The sequence below is a fragment of the Sorex araneus genome, chromosome X (genome assembly GCF_027595985.1).
Source record: "Sorex araneus isolate mSorAra2 chromosome X, mSorAra2.pri, whole genome shotgun sequence".
In the NCBI taxonomy this organism is placed as follows: domain Eukaryota; kingdom Metazoa; phylum Chordata; class Mammalia; order Eulipotyphla; family Soricidae; genus Sorex; species Sorex araneus.
Genome location: NC_073313.1, coordinates 265,419,074 through 265,438,142, shown reverse-complemented (window position 1 = coordinate 265,438,142; position 19,069 = coordinate 265,419,074). Strand labels below are relative to the sequence as shown.

General features: G+C 59.5%; 1 protein-coding gene across 1 annotated transcript in view; it reads left to right on the top strand.

Annotated features, from left to right (window-relative positions):
- Positions 1 to 19,069, top strand: part of LOC129399882 (ephexin-1-like) — a 31,605-nt gene that overhangs the window by 8,050 nt on the left and 4,486 nt on the right. Inside the window, exon 2 of the mRNA XM_055121281.1 lies at positions 18,305 to 18,627. Within this exon, the coding sequence (XP_054977256.1) occupies positions 18,372 to 18,627 (256 nt within the window). The 5' untranslated portion in view covers positions 18,305 to 18,371. The remainder of the gene's footprint in view (positions 1 to 18,304; positions 18,628 to 19,069) is intronic.

Below are 19,069 nucleotides of genomic sequence, written 5' to 3'. Positions count from 1 at the left end.
CTGCTGCTGGCCAAAGATTTTAAAAAGCTGCCTTCCCCCTCACCACGGATGCTCAGCCTTTAATCCATTCAACCCAGCTCGGGGGGCGAAACCCCTCCGAGTGCTGGAGTCCGTGAAATCTTGGCACTCGCCCCGCACGAGTCGCTCTAAACATAAATCCCGGCATGAAAGTGAGGACATCAATAAAGACGCTGTCCGCTGTCATGGAGTGATAGAAAACATTTCACAGTGGATTCTGGAAGCGTGGTGGGGGGGGGGGCGGGGGGAGGGGAGTCCTTTTATCTGCCCGCTTCCTTTTTAGGAAAGTTTAAAGCTCTCAGTTTCCGAATGCATCTGGCGACGTCCCCATATCCAGCAGGCGCCTGGACGAGGGTCAAGATCAAAGTCAATTGCGGAGGACTCACTTGGATTTCAAGTTGGGTTGTTGAGGGAAAGAAAAAAAAAATCAAGTTATGTCGTTGCTGGGGGTGTGGGGTGGGGGCAAAACGTAGCCACCTTGAGGCTCAGCCCTGGAGAGGCGGCTGCACCCCAGCCTGGGGAACTCGAGGGCTGGCCTGCGGATCAGTGAGCACAGAAAATGTGCAAAGCCAGCAGGCCGGCGGGTGGGGAGAGAGCCCCGCAGGCCGAGCCCCTGCCTTGCCAGCGCGAGGCCGGAGCCATCCCTGGTATCCAGGGCCCCTGAGCACCACCAGGTAGCACTGGAGCACTGTTGTCCCAGTTGCTCATCGATTTGCTCGAGTGGGCACCAGTAACGTCTCCACTGTGAGACTTGTTGTTACTGTGTTTGGGGTATTGAATACGCCAGGCTCTGCTGTGCGGGTGGGATACTCTCGGTAGCTTGCTGGGCTCTCCGGGAGGGATGGAGGAATCGGACCTGAGTCGGCCGTGTGCAAGGTAAACGCCCTACCCACTGTGCTATCACTCCAAAAGGAGAAAGAGAGGGGCTGCGAGGGGGAGCAGGGTCGCGGCTTCTAACTGTGGGCCCAGGCGGGGAGGCCGTGAGAGAACCACCGGCTGCAGGCTGGCCGGGGCTCCTGTGACCCGCCTGACCCGCCCCCATTCCCTGGGACCTTGTGAATCTGTCTTCTTGGGAGAAGCTGACCCCAGCGGCAGGGGCAGGAACTGCACTCGGAGTCGCACTGCTGGGTGTCAGCCTTGCCCACCCCTGTTAGCCTCTCCCAACCTCTGACCTGGCACAGGCTGGGGCCATGGCGCAGGGTCCCTGCGTGCTCTGGGGACCCTCGAGCACCTGGTGAGAATGAGCACTGGGACTGGAGCAATAGCACAGCGGGTAGGGCGTTTGCCTTGCACGCGGCCAACCCGGGTTCGATTCCCAGCATCCCATATGGTCCCCCGAGCACTGCCAGGAGTCATTCCTGAGTGCAGAGCCAGGAGTAACCCCTGTGCATTGCCAGGTGTGACCCAAAAAGCAAAAAAAAAAAAAAAGAATGAGCACTAACCACGCACATGATGGGGCCGGAGCAATGGACAGCAGGGGGGGTGCTCGCCCTGCTGTGACTGACCCAGGTTCAATCCCCGGCATCCCTTCAGCCCACCAGGAGTGATCCCCGAGCACAGAGCCAGGAGTAAGACCTGAGCACTGCCAGCTGTGGCCCCCAAGCCAAAAACTAAAATCAACATGCATGTGATTTCAAGGGACCCCCCCAACAAAACGACGCCCTCTCAGAGCCCCCGAGCCTGCGCCCCCGGGCCCCGGGGAGGATGGTTTCTTGTCCCCAGATTCAACCTCTCTGGGGGTGCAAAGGCGTTTCCTGACCAGAGCCCCAAGGCACACCCTCCCGCATTTGTTCAAACCTAGTTTGGAAGCGCTGGTGTGGATGGAATTTGAGGAGGGTGTGGGGGGGCCTCACAGGTTCAGGGACCCCCTGCCTGGGATAGGGGGCTGAGCGCTCCGTGGCCACCGTGGACTGTAGCTAATGAACATGCCCCAGGAACGGGACCAGAGCTGCAGCGCGGGCTGCAGGCTGACGTCCTCCAGTGCTCTCTGCTGGAGCAGGGCTCCCGAAGAAGCTTCTAGAAACTGCCCAGTGCCCGTCCGGAGCATTCTCGTTCCATCTTCAAAGCTCTTCTGTGGTTTCCCTGGACCCCAAGGTCACCTCATCTTCATTGTCGTCATCATCATCGTGAGCAGCAGATCTCCCTCCCCTCTCCTTGTCCTGGTGGGGTCACTCAGGGCATGGTGTTGGCACTCACTGGGTGTTGCACCCTTGGCCGCGGGTCCCGCTTGGAGGTCCCACACCCCCGTGCAGAGCCGCTGGGACCGCACTCAGGCACATGGGTGCAGGGCTGGGGATCGAACCCGAGCCCTCGTGGGTCCCAGGCGTGCCGCAAAAGGTCAAAGCTGCCCCCTCGGGTGCGTGGCCTTGAGCAGGAGCCTCAGTCAGCGAATCAGGAAGCGATGCCCGAGTTTTCCAAGACATGGTTCCCGCCGGCCACTCGGGAGAACATGTGCGTGTTCCAATTGGCTGCAGCTGCGGTCACGTAGCCAGAAACGGAGAGGGAAACTGTGGCACAGGTCATGCCAGGCCGTGTGGCTGCACCGAGGGGCCCGGCTTGGCGAGTGTCCAGGCTAAGGCCACGGCGGCGGCTCCTTCTTCATCCCACGTGGTGCTCGGTCACGATCTGAGCAGGGGCAGGCTGGCGGCTAGGGCGGGCGGCCCCCAGGGGTCGGGGGCCTTGGAGGTCTGAGCTGAGCTGGGGAGGCAGCAGGCAGGCGGGGCGGGGGCTCCCGGCACCACCTGTCCCCCTTGACCAGAGAAGCCCCCAGGCTGCTTCATGGGGTGGGGAGCAGGGTCTGGGGGCTGGCCGGGGGGGGCTCCCTGCCCCCCAAATGCCCTCCTGAGAGGCTGGGCACACGCTGCCAGTGGCCAGGCGAGCTTTGGAGTGCTCGGGGCTGAGGCCCGGCGACAGGGAGATGTCGGAGAAGAGACAGCTCTGCTTCCTCTCGGGCTGGGTGGGCGTGGGGGCCCCCTCCTCACCCCGCTGCCCCGCGCACACAGCCGGCACCTGTGGGTCAGGGAGCTGCCCGCCGAGGCCGCAGGCTGAGGGAATCGGGCTCACAGGGCATCACCCAGCCCCTGCTCCCCCCACTCCCCCCGCCCCGTGGCGTCTCGCAGATGCAGGGGCCCCTGTCGGCTCTCTGGGTCGGCTGACCCGAAACGCCCAGAAACGCTCCGTGGCTCAGAGTGGGCCGGCGAGGAACGGAACCGCCACCACAAACAGGAAACAAAAGGGCACAAAGGCTGGTTCTGGGGGCTGGAGCGATAGCACAGCGGGGAGGGCGTTTGCCTTGCACGCGGCCGACCCGGGTTCGATCCCCAGCATCCCATATGGTCCCCCAAGCACTGCCAGGAGTGATTCCTGAGTGCAGAGCCAGGAGTGACCCCTGAGCATCGCCAGGTTTGACCCAAAAGGAAAAAAAAAAAAAGGCTGGTTCTGAATGGACACAGCCGACGGGCAGGTCCTGCTCGGGGCCTCCGCCCCGGAGCTCCAGAACGCCTGTGGCTGACGACCCGCACTCCCGCCTTCCCACATGCCCCCGCGCCGCCCCGGCTGCTGATGTTTCCACAGACGGGTACGCGGGTTTCTCACTCTCACCCCACACTGACAGCACGAAACCACAGCGCTGACCTGCCCAGACACATAAAACACACACAGCCACGTGCTGCTTGCAGACCCAGCCTGCTGGAGGCAGCTCCCGGCCCCAAGTTCGAATCCCACACAGCTAAGGGGGGGAAGGGGTGTAGGGACTATCTCGGAGAGAAGCCCCTTAATGACCTGTCGGCCCGTCCACTTTCCTGGGTAAAACCCTCAGCACCACCCTCCCGGCCCCCCAGCCTGCCTCCTGAGGGTACTGTCCCCCCAGCCCCGCCCGGGTCATCCCAGCACCCCCAGCGGACAGTACCCCCCACTTTGGGGAAGCCGGGCCTGGATTCATCAAAGTCCTCTGAGCCGAGATGGTCGGAACTCCAGTGTGCCACGCCCCGGCCATCCTGCTCGTCCCGTAGAAACGACCCCGTCCTTGGCGTCAGACCCACGGGACGGCAGGGAGTGCTGACCCTGCGCACAGCGGGCATGGGCTCCGTCCCCTTGGTCCCCACCAGCAGTGACCCCTGAGCACTCTGGGTGTGGCCCCCAAACAAGCAAACTAACAAAATCCCCCCTCCTGCTGGCCAGGGAGATAGGCAAAGTGCTGCGCATGCACTGTGCATGCGGAAACCCCAGGTTCCGGCCCCTCATGGCTCCCCGAGCACTGTATCGGGTGTGTCCTGCAGGGTGGGTGAGCCCCCAAACCGAACAGTCAAGAAAATTCAACTTGCTCTCAGCCCAAACCAAGCCAGACTCATTGCCGGCCGGAACCAGACTCTGGGCATCGATCTGCCCGCTTGCGTCCAGCCACCACCGGCATCTCGGTCCCGCACCGGGCCTCTGTCTCCCGGACCCGGGTCACCCCCTCCACCTGCAGACCTGGGGGGTGTTAGGGGCCCCGAGCTGGGGAGGCCGGCGATACTCCGGGGGTCTGGCTGGGGTATCCGCCAGAGAGAGGGGCTGCACCTGAGTGGGACATCACCCCACCTCTTCTCGGGAGCCATGGCCCAAGTCAGGGTTCATGGGTGGAAGGAAAAGGGGCCCCACGGGGTTCAGTGAGCCCCTGAAGAAGACAGACTCCCGCCCCTCTCTCCCTCCCTCCCTCTCTGTCTCTCTCCCTTCCTCCCTCTGTCTCTCTCCCTCCCTCCCTCTCTCTCCCTCCCTCCCTCTCTGTCTCTCTCCCTCTATGTCTCTCTCCCTTCCTCCCTCTGTCTCTCTCCTTCTCTCCCTCTCTGTCTCTCTCCCTCCCTCCCTCCTTCCCTCTCTGTCTTTCTCCTTCTATGTCTCTCTCCCTCCCTCCCTCTGTCTCTCTCCCTCCCTCCGTCTCTGTCTCTCTCCCTCCCTCCGTCTCTGTCTCTCTCCTTCTATGTCTCCCTCCCTCCCTCCCTCCCTCTCTGTCTCTCTCCCTCTTCTCTCCCTCTCTCCCTCCCTCCCCCCTCTCTCTCCCTCTCTCTCCCTCCCCCCTCTCTCCTTCTCTCTCCCTCCCTCTCTGTCTCTCTCCCTCCTTTTCTGTCTCTCTCCTTCTCTCTCCCCTCTCTCTGTCCCTGTTTCTCCCTCTCTCTCTCCATCTCTCTCTCTCTCCCTCTCTCACCCCTCTCTCTTGACCCTTCTCCCTCTTTCTCTCCTTGTATCTCCCTCTCTCCCACTCTTCCTCTCCCTCTCTCTCTCCCGCCCCCTCCCCCGTCTCCCTGCTTCTCCCTGTCTCCTGCTCTCTCCCTCTCCCTCTCTCTCCTTTCTCTCTCTCCCTCCGCCTCTCTCTCTCCCTCCCCCTCCCCCTCTTCCCTCTGTCCCTGAGCACACACCAAGGACAGTGCAGGAAAGGACTTAAGGCCATTTGAGGCCAAAGACTGGCAGTGTCAGGGGCCTGGTGCGGCAGGGACAGGGACAGGGCTACCAAGGGTGGGCGGGGCGGGGCGTGTCGGGGGCGGGGCCTTCACGGGTGGGCGTGTCAGGGCGGGACGTGGGCATGACAGGGGCGGGGCCTTCACGGATGGGCGTGTCAGGGCGGGGCGTGGCGTGTCAGGGGCGGGGTCTTCGAGGGTGGGCGTGTCGGGTGGAGCGTGGGCGTGTCAGGGGCGGGGTGTCCTGCTGCCTGGGAGCTGGAGGAAGGGGGGAGGAGGGGTCACCCGTGGAGCGAGTCCTCTTCGGGGCAGTGTGCTGCGCCCCTCCCCCGCCCCAGAGTGAGAGCTGTCCAGACTGTGCCCACAGGGTCCAGGCGCCGGGAGAGGGGGCACAGATCTGCTCCCTGGGACAGAGCTGGGGGTGGGGGTCCCGCGGGGCGCAGCCAGGCTGGGGTGCCGCTGACGCACTCACACTGGGGGATCCCAACCCGAGGTGGGTCCCTGGAACCGTCCGGCCAGCAGCCCGGGTTGGTGTTGGGGCGAGTGGCCTGGCAGGAGGGGACGGTCCTGTGGCTAAGGGACCCGGCATCGGTCTCAGATCCATGCTCATGTGGCACAAATGGAGAAACTTCTGGAAGGAGCTGGAAGCCAGGGAAGGGGCAGACTTGTGCTGGTCCCTCCTGCCTGCTGTCTGGGGTCCTGGTGGGGGGAGGGTCCCCGTCTGTCCGGGCAGCAGCCAGCCCTGGTCAGTGTGCGAGCCTGGACCTGCTGCCCTGGCCAAGCAGGAGGGCGCAGGACTCTGCTGCACTAGAGGGAGGGACCCCCATATGGGCCGGTCTCCACTGGTCCTTCTCTCCTGGGGGTCTGGGCTGCTGCCTCGGGGAGGTCACCCCCACCCGCATGAACGCTTACCCCACGACGAAGCCCCCCTATGGCACGAGGGAGGTTTGCTGAGGAAAGGGGTGAGGTGCTGAGCGGGAAGGGGTGAGGTGCTGAGCGTCTCTGAGCTTAGACTCAGGGTGACGACTCATCACTGCCTCAGCGGCGTGAGTGAGAGAAAATGCCAGAAACTCTGCCTCAGTGTCGATTCCCTGTCAGCAGGCAAAGCTGGTCCCGACCGAAGCCCTCGCGTCCTCTCCTCCTCGGCTCCCAAGCTGACCGTGCCACGGCCCCTTGGCAGGGGGCCTGGAGCCTCGCCACAGGGTCTGAGCCAGGCCCTGGGGAAGAGGCAGACAGCGGCCTCGGAGGCTGGGGCCGGTGGGATCCCTTGGGGTCAGCATCGTGGGTACGAGGGGAGGAGCCTGTGGGCGTTACTGTGGGGACTGCGGCGACTCTGGCCGGGGTCTTACCAGGTTACGTTCTGGAACTCTCCACTAGATCCGCCCCGTGCTGGAGGAGCAGGAGAGGGACTGGGTGTACCCGGCTCAGCGGCCAGACGCCCCAAGCCTGCAAATCCCAGCAGGGCTTGCGGGGGGGAGAAACAGCCCTGTGATGACTCAGCTCGCGACCAGGGCCAGCTCAGGCCCCGCCCTGCCCCTGGGGCCAGCTCAAGGCTGGCGGTGTCCCCAGTGCCAGCTCAGACCAGCTGTGCCCCTCCCGGCCACAGACCCGCCTCGCCAGACCCGCGGAACTGTGGCTCGACAGCGCCAATTTCAGGTCCCTCCCCTGGAGAAGGATTTGCCCGATGGGAGAGGCAGCTCTTGGGACACGGTGCCCAGGCCCCTGAGCGGGGGTTCAAGACACACCCCCTGATTTCAGGAGCTGAGGGGCCCCGCATCTGCGTTCACGGCCAGGTGCCCTATGAGAGAACCGTGTCGGGGTCAAAGCACTCGCCATGCCAGGCCCTCCAGGGTCAGACCCCAGACACAGAAGCGAGGCACTTGGGACTATTCCGCGTGGGTCAGGCCCCAGGAGACAAGAGTAACCGTGCCACCAGGAGCACTGGAAGGTGCAAAGGAGGGAATACCCAGTTCAAGCACCTCAGGCACCCTCTACACAGCCTCTGAACCCTCAGCTACACACATCGGCCATCTGGTACTGCCCGCTCCCACGGGCTTTTTTCAAAGTAATTTGGGGCGGGGGGTTGGGCCACACCCTGCAGGACTCAGGGCTCAGTCCTGGGGGAGCTCAGGGAACCATGTGGGCCACTAGCGATCAAACTGGCCACGTGCAAAGCAAGTGCCTTACCCACAGTCCCATCTTTCTGCCTAGGAAAGCAATTTTAAAAACTATACAGCCGAGTCAAGTAGAAATGTGCCGCCTTCATTGGCTGCCCCAGTGGTTGTATGTCCTAGGTTGGTGGCCCGAGATGTGACTTGGTGGTTCGGCACCTGCCTAAAGACTGGGGTCTGATCCCTGGCACCGCCCCGTAGACTGAGAGCTCACTGCTGGCAGGACTCAGAGAAGACTAAGTGATGCTGAGGACTGAATCACGTGGGTTGGTTGAACCACAGGGATGGGGCCGTGAATGTGGGGTGACCACATGAAGGTCAAGTGTCTTTATTCCTCTGCTATCTCTCAGGTCCTCAAATGTTATCTGATGTCAAATTCCTATTCAGATTCCTTAGCACTGTCATCCCGCTATTCATCGATTTTTGTGAGCGCCAGTTACGTCTCCCTTGTGAGACTTGTTACTGTTTTTGGCATATCGAATACACCATGGGTAGCTTGCCAGGCTCTGCCGTGCGGTTCAGATTCCTTATTCTACTGATAATGTGCATGGAAGTAGTTATTTTTTCTGATATTCGACCATCCTTGCATTCCTGAGATGAATTCTCTTTGGTTTATGGTATATAATATCTTATAAATAGTGACGGTTTGGACTTGCCAATGTTTTATTGGTGACCTTTTAATCTGTGAATAATAACAATCTGGCACATCATTTTCTTGCTTATTATAATGGTTTCTTACATCTTTGATAATTCTTCCTTGTGATGTCTGATTTTGTATCCATTGTTATATTTGTGATGTCACTTCCATAGACTAATTCTTTTCTGAGCTGCTTGTCCTAGGTCAATAACTAAGCCCCTGAAACCTGTGCCACATTCACTTGATAATATTCATGACAAGTTGATGCTCTCCGTTACCTGAGTTTCTCAAAGTATTTGAGCAAATCTTGCCTATTTTTTCTGCAGATGAATTTGAAGATAATTTTATCAAAGTTCTGGTAGGCTTTCAGATAAAAGTTCAATATTGGAATGGTATTAAAACTATGTTAGCCAGGTGGGAATTGACGTACTTTTAATGTTCTGGTTTGGGGATTTGGCATTTTTGTTTGTTTGTTTGTTTTTTCTTCATTTTTGGGTCATATCTGGCGATACTCAGGGGTTCGTCCTGTGCTCTGCACTCGAGAATTACTTCTGGCAGTGCTTGGGGGACCATGTGGGATGCTGAAGATTGAACCCAGCTTGGCCGTGTGCAAGGCAAACGCCCTCCGTGCTTCCGTGCTGTATTATCATTCCAGCCCTGTTCAATTTTTTCACACACTTCTCTCATTACTTTTTGATTGTTTTTATTTATTTATTTATTTATTTATTTTATGATTGTGGGGCCACACCTGGTGGTACTCAGGGCTTACTCCTGTCTCTGTGCTCAGGGATCACTCCTGGTGGGCCGGGGTGGACCGTATGGGGTGCTGGGGATCAAACCCGGGGTGGCCCACGGGCCAGCGAGTGCCTTAGCCTCTGTGCTGTCGCTCCAGCCATCTAATTGCCGAGGTGTTTTCCCAAGCTTTCCCTGTAGACGGTTGTTGGTGTTGGTCTACATGGTTGTTCTGTTGGGTTGTTGGTGTGATTGATGTGGTTGTTCTGGTGTCCTCACTCCGGGGGTTGGACGCCGTCTTCTTGTCTTCTTCTTTGATGGCACACGCCCCGTCTGTCCGACCCCGACTCCCAGCTGAGTTCCCGTAGCTTCCCGGCTCTTTGGGGTTATCCGGCCCTGCCGGTTGCTGTCTCGTCTTTCCCGGGAACTTGCTTCTGTCTTGCACTCTTCGAGCCCCCGGCATCACGTTTGCGCGGAGACGGGCCATCATGTCCAGCCCCTTCTGTGTCTAGCACATGCCCAGTGCCTCATCTCCCTTGTCCCAGCCCCTCCCTGGACCCTGAGAGTTCACGTGTCACCCGCACTGGCGTGCTTACAGTCTTGGCTGCCTGATGAGTCTGTTACTGCCTCTGTTCTATCTAAATCACATGGAGAACAGTTTAATTAGGAGTGAAAACATCTCCTCAGACAGTTCACTATTGCTCAGTCTCCAGTTTATTGGGGAATCATGAATTCAAGACAGCTTAATTTTCCCCATCACAGTTCTCTCTTTTTTTGTTTTGTTTTAATTTTTGTATTAAATCACCGTGAGATAAACAGTTATAAAGTTGTCTGTGACTGAGTTTCAGTCCTACAATATTCCAACACCCATCCCTTCGCCAGTGTACATTTCCTGCCACCAATGTCCCAAATTTCCCTCCAGTCACCACCCTTCCCCCATCTGCCTCTGCCTCTACAACAAACACCTCTCTCTGTCTCTGTCTCTCTCTGTCTCTGTCTGTCTCCCTCCCTCCCTCCCTCCTCCCCTCCCCCGCCCCCCCCTTTCTGGGCATTCTGTTGGTTTGCAGTACGGGTCCTGAAAGGTTATCAGGTACATCCCTTTCCTTCCTCTTAGAACTCAGTTCTTGTCCAGAGTGACCATTTCCAACGGTCATTGTCGTAGTGGTCCCTTCTCTGTCCTAACTGCCCTCCCCTGCCCCCCCCCCACTTGTGACAAGCTGCCAACTGTGGACCAGTCCTCTGGCCCTCGTTCCTGTTGTTCTGGGTAACAGTCTCATACTGTGCTTGTTATTCCCCGTCCCTGTTCTCATTTTTCCTTCGGCCAAATTCACGGGCCTGCCTTCAGCAGGTCCAAAGAAGCTTCTAGATTGGGTCCCAGAGCCTCCTGTCTCCATCCGTTTTTAGCCCTTCACTTCTGCAGTGAAGACCCCGTCCTATTCACTTTCCCCTCAAAATAGTTATCTACTTAATATTTAAATACATTGATTTATTCCCATAGCTTTTAAAAATGAAAGAAGTTTTATTTTATTTATTTTTTGTTTTTTAATTGAGTTACCATGAGAACAGTTACAGGACTTTTAGGATCGAGTCTCAGCCATGCTATGCTCAAACACCTTTCCCTTCACCAGTGCACATGTTCCACCACCAATAACCCCAGCATGCCCCCCTCCCACTCCCCCTCTGCCTGTGTGGCAGATGATTTTCACTTCACTCAAAAATAAAAGAACTTTTAAAACTTTGTACTTTAACATTTTCCTTCCCTCCCAACCTAATTTTTTTTTTTTAAATTGAATCACCGTGAGAACAGTTACAAAGCTTTCAGGATTAAGTCTCAGACATACAATGATCAAACACCCATCCCTTCACCAGTGCACATGTTCCACCACCAAGAACCCCAGTATACCCCCCTCCCACTCCCCCAAACTAATTCTTTTATTATTATTTTTTTAATTGTTTTTGCTTTTTGGGTCACACCCAGAGATGCACAGAGGTTACTCCTGGCTTTGCACTCAGGACTTACCCCTGGCGGTGCTCAGGGGATCATGTGGGATGCTGGGAATCGAACCCGGGTTCGCTGTGTGCAAGGCAAATGCCCTACCCGCTGTGCTATCTCTCCAGCCCCCCAACCTAATTCTTAGTGTTCAAATGATCCTGTAAAAAAAAACATTTATTTACTTCATTTTATAGGTACTTGCATGAACCTTTGGATACTTATTTCTCACAACTCCTTCCAGAACTTTTTAGAACGATCCATTTTAAGATCTTTAAATCTCCCTCCCCCTTGTACATTAATGGAAGTATAATGCATACTTTCTGCTATTATTTCTACTTTTGCTTTCTCGGGGGGGGGTTGGGGTGATGCACCTGGCTGTGCTCAGGGCTTGCTCTTAGCTCTGTGCTCAGGAATCCCCCTTGATGGGGCTCCGGGGACCATGCACAGCACCACGGAATGAGCCAGGACTGGCTGCGTGCAGGCGCTTCCCCACGACACTGTCTCCGGGCCCCCTTCCTGGCCAGGGTCTATGACTCATTTGCCTTTGAGCGGCACTGCATCTCACGGGGGAGTGTGCAGAGGGTCCCTCTGGTGGAACTGACTCCTGGTGGCGAGGCTTTCTGTTCCTGCCACTATTCTCTCCCAGGTAACTTCACGGGGGCCCCAGGGAACACCCAGACCCCTCCCCCCATGCCAGACCTCTCTAGGCGGGATTACTGGGCTCAAGCCTACTTGCTTCTGATTCTGCCAAGCTGTGCCCACAGGGCTGCTGTTGAGGAAAACCCCACCCGCCACAACAGGGGAGGAAGGGGCGTCTGTCTCCCCTCAGCCTCGCGGCTTGCAAGGAGCATGAACAAGGGTCCCCTGGGCGTGGAGTTTTCCTCCTGAGACACAAGAATAGATTCTTTCATGGGCTTTTTCGTGTGCTTTGTGGATTCTCCTCTGAGAACTGTCTGTTCAGCTCCCAGGTTGGTTTCAGCCATGTTTTATAATTTTTTTTTAAAGTTATTTGGTGTGACCCAAAATACAAAAAAAAAAAATTTATTTGGACCACTTTATGGTGGTGCTCAGGGCTTACTCCTGGCTCTGTGCTCAGGGATCTCTCCTGGGGGCACTCAGGGACCACCTGCGGTGCCCAGACTGAATTGTGTCAGCCACGTGCAAGGCAGTTGCCTTAACCCTGCACTGTCTCTCCGGGCCAAGGCTAGGGAGTCTGGCCTCAGCCCCAACTCCGGGGTCTTGTACAAAGCTGCTCCCTCACCCGTGTCACCTCCGCCTTTTGTGCATTTCCCTTCTGCTGCTGCCTTCTGATTTATAAGCCACGCACACAGATTTGCCAGAACTTTACGAGCGACTCGAGTGCCAGCAAAGTTTCTGAATCGAAATAAGCCTGATTAGTGGGACAGCCTGCTGCACCCCCCCGCCCTCCAGCACACACATACTCTCTGTCTCTGTCTCTGTCTCTGTCTCTGTCTCTCTCTCTCTCTCTCTCTCACACACACACACACACACACACACACACACACACACACAGCATACCAATGACCTCCTGTGCGTGGGGCGGACTGTCCTTCTGTGCAGGATTGTATTGACTTTGTTTGTTTGTTTTTTGGGTCACACCTGGCATGCTCACGGGGGTTATTCCTGGCTCTGCACTCAGGAATTAGTCCTGATGGTGCTCAGGGGACTATATGGGGTGCTGGGGACTGAACCCAGGTCAGCCACGTGCAAGGCAGACGCCCTCCCTGCCGTGCTCTCAGTCCGGGCCCTGCCTTGGCAGTTTTGGTGGGAGGTCAGTGGGACACCATCTCCCCCGGTAGGCCCCTCTGTCCCCCTGGCAGTAGCAAGTTCCCCGACTCTACAGACGGGGGCAGAAGGGGCCAGGACAGCCGTGGCCTCGGCAGCAAAGATCTTGCCACCCGCAGCTTCTCTGGAGACAGCAGCCGAGTCCATGCCTGAGTCCGGAGGGTCCGAAGCCAGTTGCCCCCCCGAGCCTGCCCCTCCTGCAGGCAGGCCCCTGCCTCCAAGGGAGCCGTCCTCCTCCTCCTGCATGCCCCCCGGCCCACGCCCTGGCTGGCAGGAGCAAGGAGAGTCCCCTCTTGCCCACGTGCAGTGAGTCGAGGCCGAGAGAAGCGGGTACCCCAGCACTGTGGCCGGGGGGCTCCCTGCGAGGGGGAGGACCCTCGACCTCCTGCCCGGAACCCCACGGGTTCCTGTTGCCTCTCCCCGTGTCTCGCCCTGCCGAGTGTCTCGCCCCGGCACTGCCCGCTCCCGCCGGCTTGAGTGGCCCTGGCTGTTAGGCTGTGCGACCCGGGGCCAGAGCCCAGCCTCTCTGTTCCCTGCGCCCCCGTGGAGCTGAGCGTCAGTTCTGCCTGTGCCCACAGCACTCAGTGCCCCCGCCTTGCTGGCCATCTGGGTTTCAACTCCTGGTCTCGTGGCTGGGGGTCCGGAGCCCGGCCTGTGCTCTCCACGGGAGCCATAGCGCCCCCCCAAACCCCCACCGAATCCTGTCCATGTGCCCGTCTGGCTCCTGGTGTTGGCGTCACCCCCGTGGAGCTCAGAGACACGTGGTGCTTAGGGCTGTTCGTGGCAGGGCGCTGGCCGGCGTCCGGCTCCCCTGTCCTGCGCTCTGTCCCCGAGCCCCTCCCAGCCCACACGTGCTGCTAACTGCAGGTCACCTAGGGGACCCTGCCACAGTCCTGGGGTCCCACTGGGCTGTGCTGGCCTCCTGCTCTTCCCCTCCCCTGTATGCCTGACCCCCAGGCCCTGGGCCTCACAGGGACCCCCAGGAGCTGTGTGATGTCTCCCGACTCCTGCCCCCATATTACAGCCCCGTCCCTGCTCCTCGGCAGGGTCTCAGCAGCCCCGATCCCCGATCTCAATCCCCAACCCCTGATCCCCGATCCCACCCAGATCCCAATCCCAATCCCCGATCCCTGGTCCCCAATCTCAATCCCCGATCCCTGATCCCTGATCCCCGATCCCTGATCTCAATCCCCGACCCCTGATCCCCAATCCCGCCCAGATCCCAATCTCAATCCCTGATCCCTGATCCCTGATCCCCGATCCCCGATCCCTGATCTCAATCCCCGACCCCTGATCCCCAATCCCGCCCAGATCCCAATCCCAATCCCCATCCCTGATCCCTGATCCCCGATCTCAACCCCCGATCCTTGATCCTGGGTCTCTGATCCCGGGTCCCCGATCCCTGATCCCATCCAGATCCCAATCCCCGATCCCTGATCCCCGATCCCACCCAGATCCCGATCCCTGATCCCTACGTCCCAGTTCTCCATCCCTGATTCCGCCATGCCGAATCCCTGATTCCTGATCCCGTCCCTTAGCTGAAATCTCAGCTGCAGATGGCAGAGCAACCCCAATCCCCGATCCCGATCCCCGATCTCCGATCTCTGATCCCTGGTCGCCCATCCTCCACCCCATCCCTGACCCCCGCCTCACAGTGGCCGTGAGGAGGAGGAGGCCCCTGAGAGCCCCGGAGAGTCCATGCTCTGGCCCAGGACACAGAAGCTTCCCGAAGCCCCGAGTCCGAGCAGAGTCGCCCTGTTGTGGTGGCTTCAGCCGAGGGTCGCTCCTCACTGACCCCAACAGCCCTGATGCCCATCCTCCCCTCCCCCTCCCCCTGCTGCCCCCTCTGCCAGGACAACGCCCTCCCTCACTGCTCCCCTGACCCCCCGGTCAGACCCTGTCACCCCTTGGCACAGCGCCCACCCCGGGCCCACCCAGGGCCCTTGCCTGCCTGATCTGGAGCTCACTGGCCGCTCCTGGGTGACACCAGGTGACACCAGGTGACGTCTGGCCTCTGACCCTGGTCTGGCCAGCTTTGGGGATCCTGCCACCCCCCCCCCCCGGCCACCAAGGGTGCTGGGAGCCCTGCCCAGCCAGAGGCGGTCCCAACGCACAATGGATTCTTACATGACCCTCGGGGGTCCCCACCCAGTCAGCGTCAGAGCCGGGACCCCCTGTGGAAGGTGCAGGCGGCAGGGAAGGGGGATAGTGTCATCAGAGATAAGTCTCAGCGGTTTCAGGGACCCCCGGTGATGGGACTCTGAAGACCCCGGTCGGGTCTGCCGCACCATCACTCCTGCTCCACTGCGCCTGCCCAGCCAGCTCGCTGGGTCGCCCCTGCCGCCCCCACCCAGGGCACTGGGCAGGGTCCCCTCTGCCTCTGGCCAGGGAAGCAGCTTCTTCCCCCGATTACGAGGCCCCCCCAGGAACATCCCGGCCTCTGCGGCAGCCTCGTCCCTCGGGGGCCGTGGCCTATGCCCACCCACAGCCCAAAGTGTCAGCAATATATTGTCTGTCTGTCTGTCTGTTTGTCTGGGGGGCTTACCCCGGCAATGCTGACTCAGGAATCGCTCCTGGCGGTGCTGGGGGATCCGATGGGATGTTGGGGATTGAACCCCGCTCAGCTGTGTGCAAGGCAAGCGCCTTCCCCGCTGCAAAACAGCTCCAGCCCCTTGTCAGTATTTTCAAGAATAAAAATATTGAGTAATAAAGATGCTCAGACTCAGAGTTAGAAATAGAAACGTTGGCTGAATAGCAGTGGAGACAGAATCCTCGGCAGGGAGGAGCCTGGCGTCTATTACTAAGTTAAGTGTTTCTCAGTCTGTGGGTTTTTAGAGGAAAAGTGGGTCTTTGTGCTTCTAATCAAACAAAGTCTCAGCGTATTCCCAATTTAGGGCCCACTTGCGTTGTTAAGCTAAGATTAACACCTCCAGTTCCCCTGAAGTTGCTGGGAACTTGTGGGTTATTTAAGGCCTTTTGGTCCCCGTATTTGATCATCTGGCCAGGTACCACCTGGTATCTCCGTCTCCGAGGCTACGGACAGTATAAGCTTCGCAGTCTCAGAGGAGAGAGAGCTCGGGAAGGTTCGAATGGTGGGATGGGAGCTGGCAGTCAGCAGGGGGAAACTGAGGTTCCTCTTTCTCCTGTAGCTCAGGTTGGACATGCCCTCCATGGGGGAGTGCGGGGTGGTCCTAAGAATTTCCCAGCAGGGGGGCCGGAGCGATAGTACAGCAGGCAGGGCGTTTGCCTTGCATGCGGCTGACCTGGGTTCGATCCCCGGCATCCTATATGGTCCCTTAAATATCACCAGGAGTGATTTCTGAGTGCAGAGCCAGGAGTAACCCCTGAGTATCACCAGGTATGACCCCAAGAGCAAAAAATAAATAAATATATAAATAAATAAGAAGAATTTCCTAGCACTGAAGCAGCATCTCCTGAACACACAGTGTCCCTGGACACCGGGAGCTGCAGGGTGATGGCCAAGACCGGTGGTCAGCCTCCAATCCTTGCCATGGTCACAGCCTCTCATGGCTCAGAACACAGATACTGGGGCCACACACCAGGTCATCCAGCTGCCTACGAGAAGAACTCCCAGGGGGGCCCACAGTTCCCCCCGAGCCCCCTCCCCCAGCTCTTGTCTTAAGCCGAGTTCACCTGCCCGCAGGCTGAAGAGCAGGGAAGGAAGAAATCCAGGAAATGTATGGCATCTGGTCGTAAATGGTACCAGAAGCCCTACCCAGAGCTCTGAAGTCCTGCCGTCATGTCGTCATCATCATCATCATCATCGTCGTCATCATCATCATCATCATCATCATCATCATCCCGTTGATTGTCGATTTTCTCTAGCGGTCTCAGTAACGTCTCCATTTGTCCTAGCCCTGAGATTTTAGCAGCCTCTCTTTACTCATCCTTCCCAATGGTGCCGCATTGGAGGCTCTTTCAGGGTCAGGGGAATGAGACTCAGCCTTGTTACTGGTTTGGGCCTATGAATACGCCACGGGGAGCTCGCCAGGCTCCGCCTTAGTGTAGTAAGGTTTATCTCTGCCTTAGACTGGGCTGGGGACCTGGGGGGAGGAGCCGGCCCCTCCCGACATTCCAAGACCCCGCCCGCCTGGCACCTGCCTGCAGGTCATGCTGTGTGTTTGGGCTGGGGGGAGGGAGGAAAAAGGCCCTGGGGAACCTCCAAAGTGAGGGCGTGGGGGTGGTCGGAGCACCTGGTTGGAAGGAAGGGGGCAGCGGGCGGGCTGACCCCACCTATCCCCAGGTTCTGGAGCTTTCCAGAGACCGACACTTCAGACTGGCTGTTTTTGTTTATTTGTAGTGGAAGGGATGAGGCCCCGCCTGGCGGTGCTCAGGGTCACTCCTGGCGGTGCTCGGAGGACCCCGTGGGGTGTCGGGGACCAAAGCCAGGTCGGCTGCAAGCACGGCGAGCTCCTACCCTGTGTGTCTCTCGGACCCAGATTCTCGGATGGTCTGGAGGATGGTTACAGGTTCTGAGATGAGGATCCAGAAAAATGCCCCCGCACCCCCCGCCCGCACCCCGGCACCCCAGGCTGCAGGCCCGGGAGAGGCGTGAGGGCACAAGAACCCCGTGCCAGCCCCCCGCACTGCCTGCGGTGTCTCCAAGGAGCGCAGGGCCCTGCTCGTGTGCCGGGAGGAGGGGGCGGCAGCGGGGTCCTCTACACCCCCTGAGTCAAGGCACCCTCCGGCCGGGGGCCGACAGAGGCCCATGCTCCCGTCGTCGTCGTCCTTTCAAACACCAGGCCCCCGTGATCAGGCCGAGGCCGGTCTGGGGGGGACGCCAGGGCCCTGGCTCGACCGGTCACTCGCAGGTGGCCTCTCTGTCCACCTCGGTTCTGCGGCAGCGTCGTCCCGGCTTTCGCCAGCTCCCCTGCCCGTGTCATCCCTGCTCCCTCTTGACTTGCTCGGGAAGTGTTTACGGGAGTCAGTTATGCAAGCCACTTGCAGCTGGCTCCCGCGCGCCCCTGCAGAGAACAAATCAGTGTCACTTGTGAAACCCAACAGAAGGGCCCCCAAACTGCAGCGGGGACAAGGGCTTCTGTCGGCCCAGGGTGCTCGGATCAGAACATTTCGGAGTCTCATAATAGTTTTGTTTGTTTGTTTGTTTGTTTGTTGCAGGGGCTGGGGCACACCTGGCAGTGCTCAGGGCTCCCTCCTGGCTCTGTGCTTGGGGCTGACTCCCGGCTCTGTGCTCAGGGCTCTCCCCCGGCTCTGTGCTCAGGGCTCACTCCTGGCTCTGTGCTAGGGGAGTGTTCCTGGCTCTGTGCTCAGGGCTGACTCCTGCCTCTGTGCTCAGGGCTGACTCCCGGCTCTGTGCTCAGGGCTCACTCCTGGCTCTGTGCTAGGGGAGTGTTCCTGGCTCTGTGCTCAGGGCTGACTCCTGCCTCTGTGCTCCGGGCACCCTCGTGGCGGTGCGAGACAAGCCCAGTACCTGCTGTCACTCGCTCCGCCCCAGGTGGAATCTCCTCTGAAAACCGCCTCTTCCTCATTCCAGAGTCCGCTGATGGAGGCAGGGGCGGGGCCCCTCCGGCCGCCCCGCTGAGAAGCAGCCCGGACGGTCCATGGAGCAGGGGGGGCCTGGCAATGTGGAGACACACGAGACGTCCGCCACGGGCTCCTGGGACATGGAGGGGGAGCCCGGCCTGGGGAGCCCCAAGCCCGAGTCCGACGCGCCCCAGGAGGACCCCGAGGGCGGGGGGGCGCCGCCCAGACGCTTCACCCCCGTCCAGAGACACTCCGTCTTCAACCGCGCCGTGCGGCACAAGAGCAGAGCCGGGGCCACGGGCGGCCCTAAGAGGAACGGCGGCCACGGGGCGGGTGAGTGTGGGCACGGCCCGGCCGACACCCAGATCGGCACAGGGGCACCCCCGGGTTGGGGGGAAGGAGGGGAAGGGTGGTGAGAGTGAGCCGGGCGGGTCACTTTGCAATCATGGTCTCGAACATCAGATTCCCCGGCAGGCGGGACCCCCAGGAGCAGGCGGCCGGGGCGGGCCACAGCTCAGAGCTCTGCGGGGGGGGGGGGCGGCCAGCCCTGCCCTGTCTCTGCACGCTCCCCCCGGGGTCACGGCCGCTCTGGCCCCGAGCCTGACTCCTAGGGCTGGAGAGACGGAGCCCTCCCGTGTCCGAGCTCTCTCGGGGAGTCCCCACCCCCTGAAGTGAGACGGCTTGGCAGGGACGCGGGTGCTTCCAGGGAGGGGGCAGGCGGCCGGGGGCACCTGGCTGGAGTCTGCCGAGCCTCCGGCCTCGTCCTGTCCCTCTC